This window comes from Diplotaxodon limnothrissa, linkage group LG4, assembly GCF_057381915.1.
Source record: "Diplotaxodon limnothrissa isolate DT_005_m linkage group LG4, D_limnothrissa_male_GT1.1, whole genome shotgun sequence".
Lineage (NCBI taxonomy): Eukaryota > Metazoa > Chordata > Actinopteri > Cichliformes > Cichlidae > Diplotaxodon > Diplotaxodon limnothrissa.
In genome coordinates this window covers 12,249,637-12,263,648 of record NC_140599.1, presented here as the reverse complement: position 1 = coordinate 12,263,648, position 14,012 = coordinate 12,249,637, and the positions used below count along the sequence as shown (strand labels likewise).

Sequence of the window (14,012 nt, the reverse complement as noted above, 5' to 3'; positions counted from 1 at the left end):
GGGAACCACTGCTCTAGACCATTGGCTGAGGCAGTTTTTCAATCTATCAAACACCTGATTCCTAAATTTGATGAAAATTTTAAAAAGACCTGTGAGGGCAAAATTACCTTTGAAGAGTTAGATAAAGCCTTAAGTGCTTTACCCAAAGATAAAGGCCCAGGTTGTGATGGTTTGACCAGTAACTTTTACAAACATTTTTGGGTTCATATTAGAACCCTTGTGTTTGGAATGCTTACAGAAATATTAGAAAATGGTTCTCTCACACACACTATGAAACAATGTGTAATTACACTCATACCAAAACCTGGGAAAGATCCGACTCTTCTTGATAATTTAAGACCAATTACTCTATTAAATAATGATTAGAAACTTCTAACACATATTTTTGCAAACAGGTTAAAATCAGGCATAACTCAAATTATTTCTGACACTCAGTCTGGATTTATAAAAGGCCGCTCAATCCATAATAATATCCGCCTTATTTTGGACTTGATTGACTACAACTACCTAATTGAAACCAAGGTTTTGTCCTATTTTTAGATTTTTACAAAGCCTTCGACATGATAGAGCATGAATTTATGTTTCAAGCCCTTGATTTGTTCGGTTTTGGAAGTAACTTCATTAATGTAATCAAATTGCTGTATAGAGATACTAACAGTTCAGTGTGTCTTCCACGTGGCACCTCACAAAGATTTAGGATCTGCAAAGGAATAAAACAAGCATGTCCAATCTCGCCATTGCTGTTTATTGCAGCAACTGAAATGCTTTCCATACTGATTAAAAATGCTGAGTTTGGTAAGATATCTATCCTGGGTAAAGAGCTCTCCATCAGCCAGTTAGCTGATGATACAACCATTTTTCTAAATAACCTGAATGAAATCCCCAAAATTCTGCAGATTATTGAAACTTTCTCAAAAGCTTCAGGGTTAAATCTGAATTTAAACAAATGTGAGATCTTACCCTTAACACTAGATTTACCATTGTTGTGAGTGCGCGCTAGTGATGTGCGGATCGATCCTGAAATATCGATTCCTCCGATACCAATCATTTATGTTCTAGAATCGATTCTCACATTAAAATATTGATATTTTAGTAATTTACAGTAAATTTGTAGTTTATCATTAACAGGAACACAGTGGAAAGAAACTATAACATTCGGATTGTCTACACTCAAAGGAACTACTTTCTCTTCCGCATTTCATAGTCATGTGCGAAATACGGCTGTATAAATGTGGAGGAATCGCTATTTCAGGATCGATCCGCACATCACTACTTAAGATCCTGTCGCTACCCGCCGGTCTGTAGCCTCACAGTGTTCACTTTTCTAGCAACCATGGCTGGAGCCGAAGAGATGAATAGGTATCGCTCACCTCTGGTGTCCAGATACGCCAGCAAAGAAATGAGCTACAACTTCAGCGAGAAAAAGAAGTTCATCACCTGGAGGAAGCTGTGGATTTTCCTCGCCAAAGCTGAGAAGGTTTGATATAATGATCTGCTGCTACAAGCTTATGAAAGAAATCCGCGACCTTTATCAAGTTTCCTGCTCTAAACATAGTTATAAGGAGGTCTTACGAGTCGTGTGGATGCTACCCGGTGCTGACTGAGCAGACTGCTACCGTACAGTAATCAGTGTCTTTGTCTGGAAGTCATAGGTCATATTTTAAATGAACATTTGGCTGTGTCCACACGTACTCGGGTGTTTTTGAAAACGGAGATTTTTCTATGCGTTTGCACCTTTTGTCCACACGAAAACGGCGTTTTCGGTCATTGAAAAATGAGATTTTATTTGCGTGTGGACGAGGAAAACCGACAGAACGCAGCGTCAAAGGTGTGCGCCACGTTATTGTTTCGGGAAAATGAATTTCAACAATCCTGTTACTGTTAATTGTACTCTCTGCAGTGTCTAAATGCTTACATATACACACACAGTTACTGTCCCTCTACACATAGGACTCGGTTCTGCTTCTATGCCCCATCTTTGTTTACTATTTCCCACCGAGGCTTCTAGACTTCTGATTGGCCAACATTTCTATCGCCAACTGTTGCTTTGGCATGTTCCTAGCAGCGTTTTCCTTCATTTTTGCGTTTACGTGTGGACGGGATTATTTTTTTGAAAACGAAAAATCTGTTTTCAAAAATACCCGTCAACATTATTATGAGACTCTGAAACTCTGCAGTTCGTATTTTCTATCGCAGAGTCACGTGAGCTTCGACACGCATGCGTACATGTTCTGAATCATTTGAACAGCTGCTGCTCTCTCGACAGCGAATGTTCCTGTGAACGAAAAGCTCTTCAAGTGGGAAAATTATTAACAGTAACTGTGGCTAAATGCTGTTGTGTTTGTGCTCTCTTCTCTACTGAGGTTTTATTTGACCAGTCTGACCTATGACCCCTTTGACTGGCGCGAGGTACTTGATTATTTGGAACCTTTCTGTAGTGCTGTAGGAATCACGTGACTACGGTGTCCCAACAGAATACAGTCCAGTCTAATCAGCATATTGAGCGCCTGTGCCTCCTCATGAGGACAGCACATGATGATGATCAAAACTGGAGAAAAGAGATGCTAATAGACAGACTAATGACTAATGAACAGCAGGCTGTTTGCTATCAGCTTAGCAATGCAAGTCACTGACTTTTACCCAAACATCCTTTCCATCAACAGAAGAGCCAATACTGCAAATATGTGTATTTATAATAAAACATGTATTTACATAAAAACGTATTTGCATTTGTAACTGTTGATAAATATCTTAAAAGTAAAGAACTGTATTATCAAGAGTCAAAAAGCTCCACATAAAAAGCTTATAAGTAAACTCTGAAAATGAATGAAACCCTGCAGGAAATGGTTCAGAATTCATTCTGTAACTACAAGCACTTTTGTTTTGCCAGCTCTAAACTTTACGAGTTGCTTGTAGGAACTCTTCCTGTTTGTCATCATGTCTCTGTGTTCAATGTTCTCCTCCTCAGGCTCTGGGTCTGCCCATCACTGATGCTCAGATTGCAGAGATGGAGAGCCATGCAGAGGACATTGACTCTGCCATGGCGGCTGAAGAAGAGCGAAAGCTGAGGCACGATGTCATGGCGCACGGCCACACCTTTGCACACTGCTGCCCCACAGCTGCTCCCATCATCCACCTCGGAGCTATGTCATGCTATGTGGGAGACAATACTGTAAGTATGACTATTGCATAAATAAACCCAGCAGTGATGAGTTTTGACTCTTTAAAGCTTCTCATGTTTGTCGTTTCTCTTCTTCAGGATCTCATTGCATTGCGTGATGGCTTCAACATCCTCTTGTCTAAGGTGAGACTCACCTGTTTGTCCAGAAATTCTATGAAAACAGTGCAAATGAATATATTAATATCAAACAAGCTTGTCAGCTAGTTTTTTGTTTTTACAGTGAGTCCATTAAAAAAAACAGGGCATTTTCATTGAATTGAATTCATGAAAAAATATATTTAAAGATGACAGGATAGGCTATCCAACATGTTGGTTACATTTATTATGCATCTTCACTGCTTCTGGGAGCTAAAAATCAAAGCTGGCTGTTTGTAGCCCACGATGTAAAATAAGTTTGACACCCTGATTTGCATCATTAAAGGCTTGTTTTTCCTGCAGCTGGCCAGAGTCATCGACCGGCTGGCAAACTTTGCAGAGGAATACGCCGACCTCCCCACGCTCGGCTATACACACTTCCAGTGAGTCCGACTGCAGCTGCAGTGTTTTCATAGGCCTTCATCAGACTGATGGAGCTGTCTAACTTTGATGTCAAACACACCCACTGTGCCCCTCTCCTCCTCTCTGTACAGGCCTGCCCAGTTGACCACAGTGGGGAAGCGAGCGTGTCTGTGGCTGCAGGATTTGGTGATGGATGTGAGGAACCTGGAGCAAGCCCGCGATGATCTTCGTTTCCGTGGAGTCAAGGGGACCACAGGCACCCAGGCCAGCTTCCTGCAGCTCTTTCAAGGGGACCATGACAAGGTATAAACAACCATAAGAACCACGTGGGTGATTTCTGAAGTCCCACAGCACCGTATTGTGATGACTTTTTAATGTCAGTTTTCCTTTTGTGCCACCAGGTGGAAGAGCTTGACAAGATGATGACAGAGATGGCTGGCTTTAAGAAGTGAGTATCAAACTCCTGTCTCCAATATTGGCTGACATGTTTTTATAACATGGTCCAAGCAGGAACAGTTTGAAACACAGGCTATAACTCATTTGTTCCATTCTTATCCAGAGCCTACCTGGTGACTGGACAGACGTACAGTCATGAAGTGGACATACACTGCCTCGCCAGGCTCGCTAGTTTGGGAGCTTCTGTGCACAAGGTGAGGAAATGTCTCCATTTAGTGGTGGTTAAAGAAACTTGGGTCTTGAGCTCAGGATTTTCAAAAAGCTGATGTAACTGAGTCTAAACTTTTGCTGTCATCTGCTGTAGATCTGCACAGACATCCGCCTGCTGGCCAACCTAAAAGAGATCGAGGAACCTTTTGAGAAGGAGCAGATTGGTACGTTCGCTCATTCAAAAGCACTTTTTGCCTGTTAAACTGTGCCTCAGCCTAAAGCTTTGCCTGCTCCTCTTCCAGGTTCCAGTGCTATGCCCTACAAGAGGAACCCCATGCGTGCAGAACGCTGCTGTAGCTTGGCCCGACATCTGATTACGTTGATGGCCGACCCCCTGCAGACTGACTCAGTCCAGTGGCTGGAGAACACACTGGATGACAGCGCCAACAGGTCAGCCCACACAGACACTTACACTGCTGTGAATTTGGTATGATGCAGTTCTCCTCTGTAAGGTATTACAGTAGTTATGGCATTGTGATTTATGAAATATGCTGTAAACTTAGCTAACATTACTTGGCAGTAGCAGTAATGTGAGTTACTTCACTCAAGTGAAAGCTTTAAACGTTAGCCTGATACTTAACTAGCCAGCTTAAGGAAATAATGGTAATAAGAGGCACTGATCCATATGGGCACAAAGAATGGCCACTTTTTTGTGCTACTGAAGTTCCCTGGCTTTCATTTAATCGGTTTATTGTGAACACCTACACATTAAACAACTTAAAAATGATAAATGGCTTCAAGCTCAGACTGAGGTCTGTGGGGCACTATCAGCCACTGAGACAACAGACAAATATGTTTAATATATGAATATTTCATACTCTAAGGCTGCCTGTTTATTAAAGCAGTGGTTCCCAGACTTTTTTTGCTAGGCCCCCCTTTGTTTTACAAGAAAAATGTGCGTGCCCCTCCCCCGCACGCACTCATCCTCCAACCCCACACACCCTTATTTTGCTCCATTGCAGTTTATTTCACACCTCAAACATCTAGTAAACAGTTAAGCAAATAAAAGTAAAAAATTAGAGGTAGTAAGGAAATAAACTACTAACTCTTTTATGCTACGTGCACTCATACAGTTATTTTTGAAAACGCAGCTGTTTCGTCCACAAGTAAACGGCGTTTGGAATCATCGAAAACAGATTTTTATTTATTTTTTTTAACACCCATTTTTTGGGTTTACGTGTGGACGAGGAATACAGAGTTTGTCACGCAACGTCAAAGGTATGTGCCTTTTGTCACATCACGCGGTGTGCTACGTTATTGTTTTTTGTTTATTTTTTTTGTGAGGAGACTGTTTTTAAAAGTGGATTTCTCCTTCATTTTTCCCACTGACACTTCAGGAAATCCATGAGAGTTTGAGGCCTTGAACAAAGCCAAACAGCTAAGAGAGGAATTGTGGCCATAAAGGGAAAAAAGAAAAGAAAGCAAGAGTAAAAGACGATGTACATAATTGCGTTAATGGTTAAAGAACTACACATCCTACAATGCATTGCACATTGTTACCCAGGATTCAGTGGTTGAGTAAAAAGCTGTTACTTGTGATTACTGATGGTTTCTTTCCTCTCTTCTCTGCCTTGCTCCTGTGCAGGAGGATCTCCCTGCCCGAGTCCTTCCTGACAGCAGACATCATCCTCAGCACGCTGCAGAACATCACAGAGGGTCTTGTGGTCTACCCCAAAGTCATTGAGAGAGACATCCACCACGAGCTGCCCTTCATGGCCACAGAGAACATTATCATGGCGATAGTGAAGGCAGGAGGCAACAGACAGGTAGGAGAAAATACCCTGAGGAATTCTCCTCTGTGTCAGAATGGACACATTAATAAAAGTTTTGAACATAACTGGATGAATGCATTTTTGCTTGATCAGGAGAGATGGTTTACTGGGCAGAAGATGCCAGTGGTAACCAGAAAAACAGATGACTGAAGTGAGCTCATCTTACTGACTAGTAACCAGTGTTTTGACCATTTAAATGAAGAAGCTGATTACCAATAACCAGACCTGACATGGAGACCCAACAACATGGCTGTTAAAGTCAGCTCCACCTTAATGTTTCTGTGTTTTCCTGTGTCTCCTTCAGGAGTGCCACGAGAAAATCCGTGTTCTCTCCCAAGAGGCAGCAGCTGTGGTCAAACAGGAAGGTGGAGACAATGACCTGCTGGCCAGAATCCAGCGAGACCCCTACTTTGCACCCATTCTAGGGCAGCTGGAGGCTTTGCTGGACCCCAAGACCTTTATTGGGCGTGCTCCACAGCAGGTACAGCATGAACAGCCTTATTTTTGTTCAGTCTGACAACAGATGAATGTTTACAGCCAAGCTGCAGCTCCCCTATTACTGCAGCTGTGTCTGTTGCCCCCCCCTTTGATGATAGTTTGTTTTCTTGTTCCTGCTCCTCTTCTTCAGGTGAAAACGTTCCTGGCTGAAGAAGTACGCCCCCTACTGGAGCCGTATAAGGCCAATATGGACGTCAAGGTTGAGCTTGTGCTTTAAAACATCAGTGATGTCTTGAGCTGGTTTTATGGTCGAGCAGAGTTTGCTGTCCACTCCACTCTAGGGACTGACCGTCTGTCTGCCTGGAGCGAGCTCTGTTGTCAGATGGAGGCAGCGCACAAAGTGTGTGGTACAACCAGCGTGTGGGCCGCTCTTGCTTGTACTGTTGTTGGTCAACCAGCCGCGGTGGAGAGAAGTTATAACAGATGAGATGAAGCGAGAGCATTAAAAACAGTAAAATGTCCACTGCAGCCACTGTGTGTTTTTGTTTTTATCTTTGAAGTTTACACAGACGGGCCATGAGACCAGCATTACTCACACTTAGGGCTGGGTATCGTCACTGATTTCTAGACTCGATTCGGATTCACAAGGTCCTGCTTCAATTCTATTTAAATCTGGGAAATTTTGCCTCAGACAGTCAGAAATGTTATAATTCAGATCAGTACATTTACATATTTTTGTATCTATAAAAATGATGCTGACACTCGCAAGACTTTATCAAAGGTGTAAGCATCACAGCAGATGCATTTGTGTCAAAGTAGCTGAAGATAAAACACGAAGGTGATTTTTCTGGCCTGGGATTTCATAAAAATATTCTGCAGTACATCAAAAATGAAAGAAAACCATTAATCAACATGAACATTACCTCTGAAGTTACGGCGGTTTTATTAGAGACACGGCTGAGCGTTTTGCATTTTGCATAATTTTAAAAAGTTTACATTTGTTCAGAAGCCTATTGAACAGCACAAATTACTTTTTCTTTTCGGAAGTAAGTAAAAGGGAAAGAAAAGCGCCCGACAGCGCTGTAAACAACGGTAGACTTGTGCGTAACAAGCAAGGGAATAATGCAGAAAACCGATTATTAGACGGGAAACTGTTCACGTATACTGAGAGAGCTGTGCATGAAGTGTGGTGGAAGGAAAACAGCAAAAGTAAGTGGGAGTCCATGACGATGTTTATGTGAAGCTTAGTTTGGATCTTCTTTTGCTGCTGGTTCGGTCAATATTGTTTGGAGAGAGATAAAACTAACAGCTTTAGAATCAGCGCAAAAAGGGCGTAAACACAAAGCGCGGACCCGCCGAAACATCAGAATCGGCGAGCTGTCGGCTTTCAGCCCCGACCGTGTCGTGCCATCAGGTAAGAAAGGCATCATCATCAGAATCATCTCACTGATTCTGATGTTTCGGCTGATGTTTTTGCCTTTCTGCTCTCATTTACTATTTTAGCTGTTTGGTGGTTCTTGAAATTTTGTGAGGCTTAACCTGAGATTCTGGCGTTTCGGGCAAAATAAATTTATATTTAAAAAATCGATTCAGGATTTTAATGAATCGATATCACATTATCCAAGCCAGAATCTATTTTAATCGATAAATCTATTATCAAAACCCACCCGTACTCACACTGACATGGGGAACACTTTGAGTGGCACATTTTGCAAATATTCTGAAGTAAATTCTGCGACCTTTAAATAGCCCTATCAAGTCTCCTGGTCTTAATAGACTGTTAGCGCACAGTAAAAAGAAATGTTGTATAAGTCATGAAACACTCGGCAGTTCCAGAGTTGCATTTTATTAAAATAATATCAAGAAAAAAATAAAGAACCCCGTGTATATACCTATACAGCAATACACTGAAAAGCTGAAGAAAAAAAAATGGGTGAAATTGCTTTTTTTTTTTTTTTTTTTTGTGAGTGGTAAGAGATGTATTCTTAAACACTTCTTCAGTTGAGAATCAGAGAGGAGAAACACACAGGTTTTCTTGCTAGCAAGGGCAGCACAGAGCACTCACACTGAGAGTGAGAGCTCTGAGACTCGCAGCTCTGAGACTGCCCTGGTCTTTATTTATACATCAGTAGCACTGTTGCCACACAGCAAGAAGGTCCTGAGTTCAATTCCACCATCAGGCCGGGGTCTTTCTGTGTGGAGTTTGCATGTTCTCCCCGTGTTTGCGTGGGTTCTCTCCGGGTACTCCGGCTTCCTCCCACCGTCCAAAGACATGCAGCTTGTGGTGATAGGTTAATTGGATAATTCAAATTGCCACTAGGTGTGAATGGTTGTCTGTCCCTATGTGTTAGCCCTGCGACAGACTGGCGACCTATCCAGGGTGTACCCCGCCTTTCGCCCTATGACAGCTGGGATAGGCTCCAGCGCCCCCCGCGACCCTGAAGAGGATAAGCGGAAGCGAATGGATGGATGGGTGTTTGTTCCTTACATCGAAGTGTGTGTGTGTGTGTGGGGTCAGAATGTGACCCCACAACGACTTCACTAAACCTGCTTCCCTGAAAGTCCAGTACCGTTTCAGATAAAAAGGTGATAAAGTCCTAATGGTTTCATAAATCTTCCTAATTATTATTATTATTTTTTTTCATATAAGCATCAGGGACAAGGCTGTCTTGCAATTGTTGAGGTCCCTAGTGTGCGCCCTATTTCTTCCAGGATCACTCTTCATTTGTAGGTTTTAGTGGACTCTTAGTCCTGTGAAGTGGTTTTCATGGGCCAAAGGCATTGTATTCCAAGATCTGGGAGATTGTAGAAATGAGCAGTAACCCCCTTCTTGCCATCTTTCCAGAAATATCAGTGATCTGGAAGCTGTTACGCTTACTTACAACAGCAGCAGTACTTTCTGCACCTGCATAAAGTCTAGGACACATTTACTAACGTGTTGCAGCTTTGAATCTTTTAATATATATTTTGTTAATATTTTGGCTATGGTGTCTTGTTATGAAATATATAGAAGAGTAACAGTGTTAGCATGTGGTCAAAGTTAAGTTTGACTGGGAAAGTCAAAGCTCAATAGTCTGTATCAACAAAAACTCACTGCAGCCTGTGTAATATTTGATACGTCATAATATATTCCAGTCTATCTTGCAAATACATATTAGCATTGCAAATGTCATGCACAAACACACACAACTATTAGATCCTTAAGATCAAACCTGTGTCATTCTTTTGGTCCACTGCAGTGTAGTAGTCAAAAAGAAAGAAGTGAAGTGGCCACAAATGGCCAGGATAGAGCCCAGAGGGTTAATTTGTAAAATGTCTAAAAATATTGATTACAGGATAATACATTAATGTTAATAGCAACTGTAAGCTTTTTATTTTGAAGTTACAAGTATAAACAATGCTGTTACATTTACACTAAAAATATTTTACTATAAGTATGGACATAAAACAAGTGAACAACATTTTATAATAAGCTTAATTTGGAATTCTGTACACTGCAATAAAAAAAACCCACAACAACAAATAAAAAAACAAACAAACAGCCAGTGCCATCATCTGTCCATTAAGTGTCAAACATCGCATTGACCCGTAGTCTCTGCTCGTCAGCACATTTAAAAAGAGCTCCATGTCCTCTGCAAACTGAAAAACAAAGAGGAAAAAGTCCCTCTACACAAAAACACTGCAGATGACAGGCCAGGCAAACATCTATTGACTTGTTTGAATGCCTCCTCATCATGTGAGCCTTGAAGTTTTTTGTAAGAAGACTAAGACCACAGTGAGAGCATTTCATTTTCATGGACTTTCCACAAGCCGCAGTTTCATTTAGCACAGACGGTAGAGCACATGAATGTTCTACCAAAGATTCAGAAAATGGTTTAGATGCTGGAGAGAAGACATCGAGAGGGAGATGGGGCTCCACAGAGAGTTCAGTGGGGAGCAGTCCTGAATGCTGACATGACAATAATTGCCTTGCCATATCCCCACGCTGTATGACTGTCATGTTACAGACAGGGCAGTGAAAGTGCACCAGCATATCATTTTGTCTGTAAGAGAGAAAAAAGAAAAAAAAACAACAACAACATGTAATTTAAATGTAGTTGTATAGAATGCTGTCAGTTTATCTAACAATCAGATTGTACATATTAACAAAAATATCCAAGCCATTCTCAATAATGAAAGCAAAATGCTATGGATCACAAGAGCTGTCAAGAAAAAAATATTCAATGAAAACACTTTTTTCTCTTGCTGATGAATCCACTGAACTGTACAATGTGAAAAGCAACTTTTAAGTCAACAAAGAGACTGCAAAGGTGCTGAAAAGAAGTGCATATTTATAACTTTAACTATGAGTTATATTTAATACCAACATACCTTTAAAGGCAAAGCATTTTTAATGTGTCCATTTATATGCTCCTCGATCTTTGCCCTGACAGGGCTGAAAGCGGGGCACAGATGGCAGTGAAAGAGTCTTCTGCAACACATGGTGCATTCCTGCAATTCTGGCTTGGTGGCAGAATTCCAAATTGATATGTGCATCTAAAACAGAGAAAAACAGATGAACACCATATACACATTTAAATTCAGGTTTTAGCAAAAATAACACGTTACAGTTAGCATGTAAGAGATTGAAAATTCTTTACAAAAACATAATTTACAAGACACTTTTATTTGTGACATACGTATCTATTGACATATAACAGACAATTTAACAAAGGCTAACTAAAATCTGGGCAATAAAAAAGCAGAACAGAATGGAATAGAGAATATTAGTATTTATAAATGTATAAATCTCTTTGTGACAAACTTTACAATGTTGATGCAGGTGGAATGAGAGACATGAGTAAAGCGCAATATGCAGTAAATGGAACAATGTGCATTGATGTCAGATAGTGAAAAGCAGTGAAGTGAATTTGTTCAGTAACAAGCAAAAATCAAATACGTTTGAAAGGGACCACTAAATGCTAACCAGAGGTGTCAAAAGTACACGCATTCCTTACTAAAGTTTAGATACCTCGGGGGTATGACGGTTGTTGTAACGCTAACAAAGTGCCAACGTAATCAGTGTAAGCAAAGTAGATGATTCCTAGAATTATATAATTATTAACGGCGAATTTATACATGGAAGACTCTGCACCAACCTTTACGATCGATTTGCAAGGTTAATGATCCTTGCAGTAGTGATGGGTCGTTCGCGAACGAAATGGCTCTTAGAGCCGCCTCTTTGAAGTGAACGACGGGAGCCGGCTCCTTATTGGGAGCCGTGGGGGTTTGTATTCTTTCTCTTGCCCTCTCACTAACCTTTTTCGCTTCACGCCACACGTGAGCCTTGTGTTTGCGCTGAGCAGAGGGGGGAGGGGCGGTAGTTACACTCACAGTAGCAGTAGAACACGAACAGAGCAGGAGGGAGAGAGAGAAAGAGAGCAACAACAAGAGACAACCTAGTCAATTTGGAAAGGTACAGTAAAGAAAATGAGTGAAGCAACCAAGAAAACAAGCAAAATCTGAAACCACTTCAATTTTATTGACAGTACAAAGGCAGAGTGTAGAGTCTGCAAGAAAAGAATTTCATATAGAGCTGGCTCCACAAACAATATGCATAGGCACCTGAGAACTGTCCACCCATCAGTGCAATGGGAAAAAAACCCACAGTCAGTTGAGGGCGATATAAATGAAGGTGCTAGTGTGTCTACTGCAACTGTTGCTGCTCCTTCTTCTGCTGCAGTAACTGAAGCGTCATGCAGTATACCACCTAAACCAAGCCAGAGTTCAATGAGACAGTTTTTGCAGAAGTCAGAGACCCCAGCAAGACAGAACACAATTGATGAAGAACTGGCAAAAATTATAGCACTTGATTTCCAACCATTTTCTGTTGTGGATGATAAGGGATTCAGGACTTTTATACATGCACTGAATCCGACGTATGTAATTCCAAGCAGGAAGGCTCTCTCCCAAAAAAAAAAAAAAAAAAAAAAAAAAAAAAAAAATCATCCCAGGCATATATGAAAGAGAACGTGCATCACTTCCAGAGAGGGTTAAAAAAGCCACAGCAGTGTGTCTAACAACTGACAGCTGGACATCCCAAACCACCACATCCTTCTTGTCAGTTACATGTCACTTTATTGAAAATTATAAAATGGTATCCTGTCTTCTGGATTGTTTTGAGTTCAGTGACAGACACACTTCTGAGAACTTAGCAGAAGAGCTGCTTAAAGTGGCAAAAGAGTGGGATGTGGAAAAGAAAGTGGTTTGCTGTGTTACTGACAATGCAGCTAACATAACAAAAGCAATTAAAATCCTGAAATGGACCCACCACCCATGTCTTGCGCACACAATTAACCTTGTTGTGAGAGATGCTTTGAAGGTGATGAAGCCAGCTGTTGACAAAGTGAAGGCAATAGTGGAATTTTTCCACAGGAGCACAACAGCCACACACAAGCTCAAATCTACCCAACAACAGATGGGCATGCCTGAGCTAAAGCTCAAACAAGAATGTATCACAAGGTGGAACTCAACCTTTCATATGCTAAAACGGATTCTGGAATCCAAGGATGCAGTCATCTCTACCCTGGCAGTTATCAATGCACCGGTCGACCCTCTGAGCCATGAGGAATGGGAGGTACTACAGGAGGCATGCAGTGTTTTGGAGCCATTTGAGCAGGTCACCATGGAGATCAGTGCAGACAGGTGAGTGTGCAAATGTTATTGTATTATTATTATTATTATTAGTAGTAGTAGTAGTTAGTTGCATTGCTGGTTGCATTGCTGGTATGAAAAGTAGATTAGACATGATCATAAATAATAATAATATACTGCTGAATTTTAAATACAGCATAATTTTGAAACTTGTTATGTACTCTTTTTTTCAGCCATGTCACAGCCTCCAAAATGTTAATCCTGTGCAAGGGTCTGCAGAGAGTGACAGCTGAACACCAAACCAGAGTAACTACTGGAAAAGTGAAAGAGTTGGTGGATGCTCTCTGTGCATCCATGGACAGAAAATTCCACAGAATGGAATATAATGCTGTTCTCTCTGAAACCACCATTCTTGATCCAAGAAGCTGGTCTTTAATGACAACAGAGCGGTGGATGAAGCTCTTCAGAGAATAACTGCAGCAGCAAGATCCAGCCAACTAACTCCACTGCCAGGGAACCAAGAGGGAGAAGAGGATGAACAAGCTGTTTGGAGGTTCTTTGAAGAACGAGCAAGTAGAGACACTACCAGAAGGAATCCCTCAGCAGATGTAATACTGGAAGTGAGATCCTACATTGATGAGCCCCTTTGCCAGAGAAGTGCAGATTCACTGAGCTGGTGGGAGACAAAGGCTTATACTTATCCACGTCTTACCCAGGTGATGACACAGAGACTTTGCATTGTAGCAACATAAGTCCCCTCAGAGAGAATCTTCTCCAAAACAGGACAGATAATGAATGACAGAAGAAACCGGATCAGCTCCTCA

General features: G+C 41.3%; 1 protein-coding gene across 1 annotated transcript; it reads left to right on the top strand.

Annotated features, from left to right (window-relative positions):
- The first annotated feature begins 1,325 nt into the window (after positions 1-1,325).
- LOC146633379 (adenylosuccinate lyase-like) lies at positions 1,326-7,068 on the top strand. Its single transcript, XM_085351458.1, has 12 exons — positions 1,326-1,477; positions 2,969-3,172; positions 3,260-3,304; positions 3,620-3,699; positions 3,811-3,982; positions 4,081-4,127; positions 4,239-4,329; positions 4,440-4,509; positions 4,588-4,735; positions 5,931-6,111; positions 6,422-6,598; positions 6,746-7,068. Exons 1-12 carry the CDS (start codon positions 1,334-1,336, stop codon positions 6,830-6,832), a joined length of 1,446 nt encoding a protein of 481 aa, XP_085207584.1. The 5' UTR covers positions 1,326-1,333; the 3' UTR covers positions 6,833-7,068.
- Positions 7,069-14,012: the final 6,944 nt, after the last annotated feature.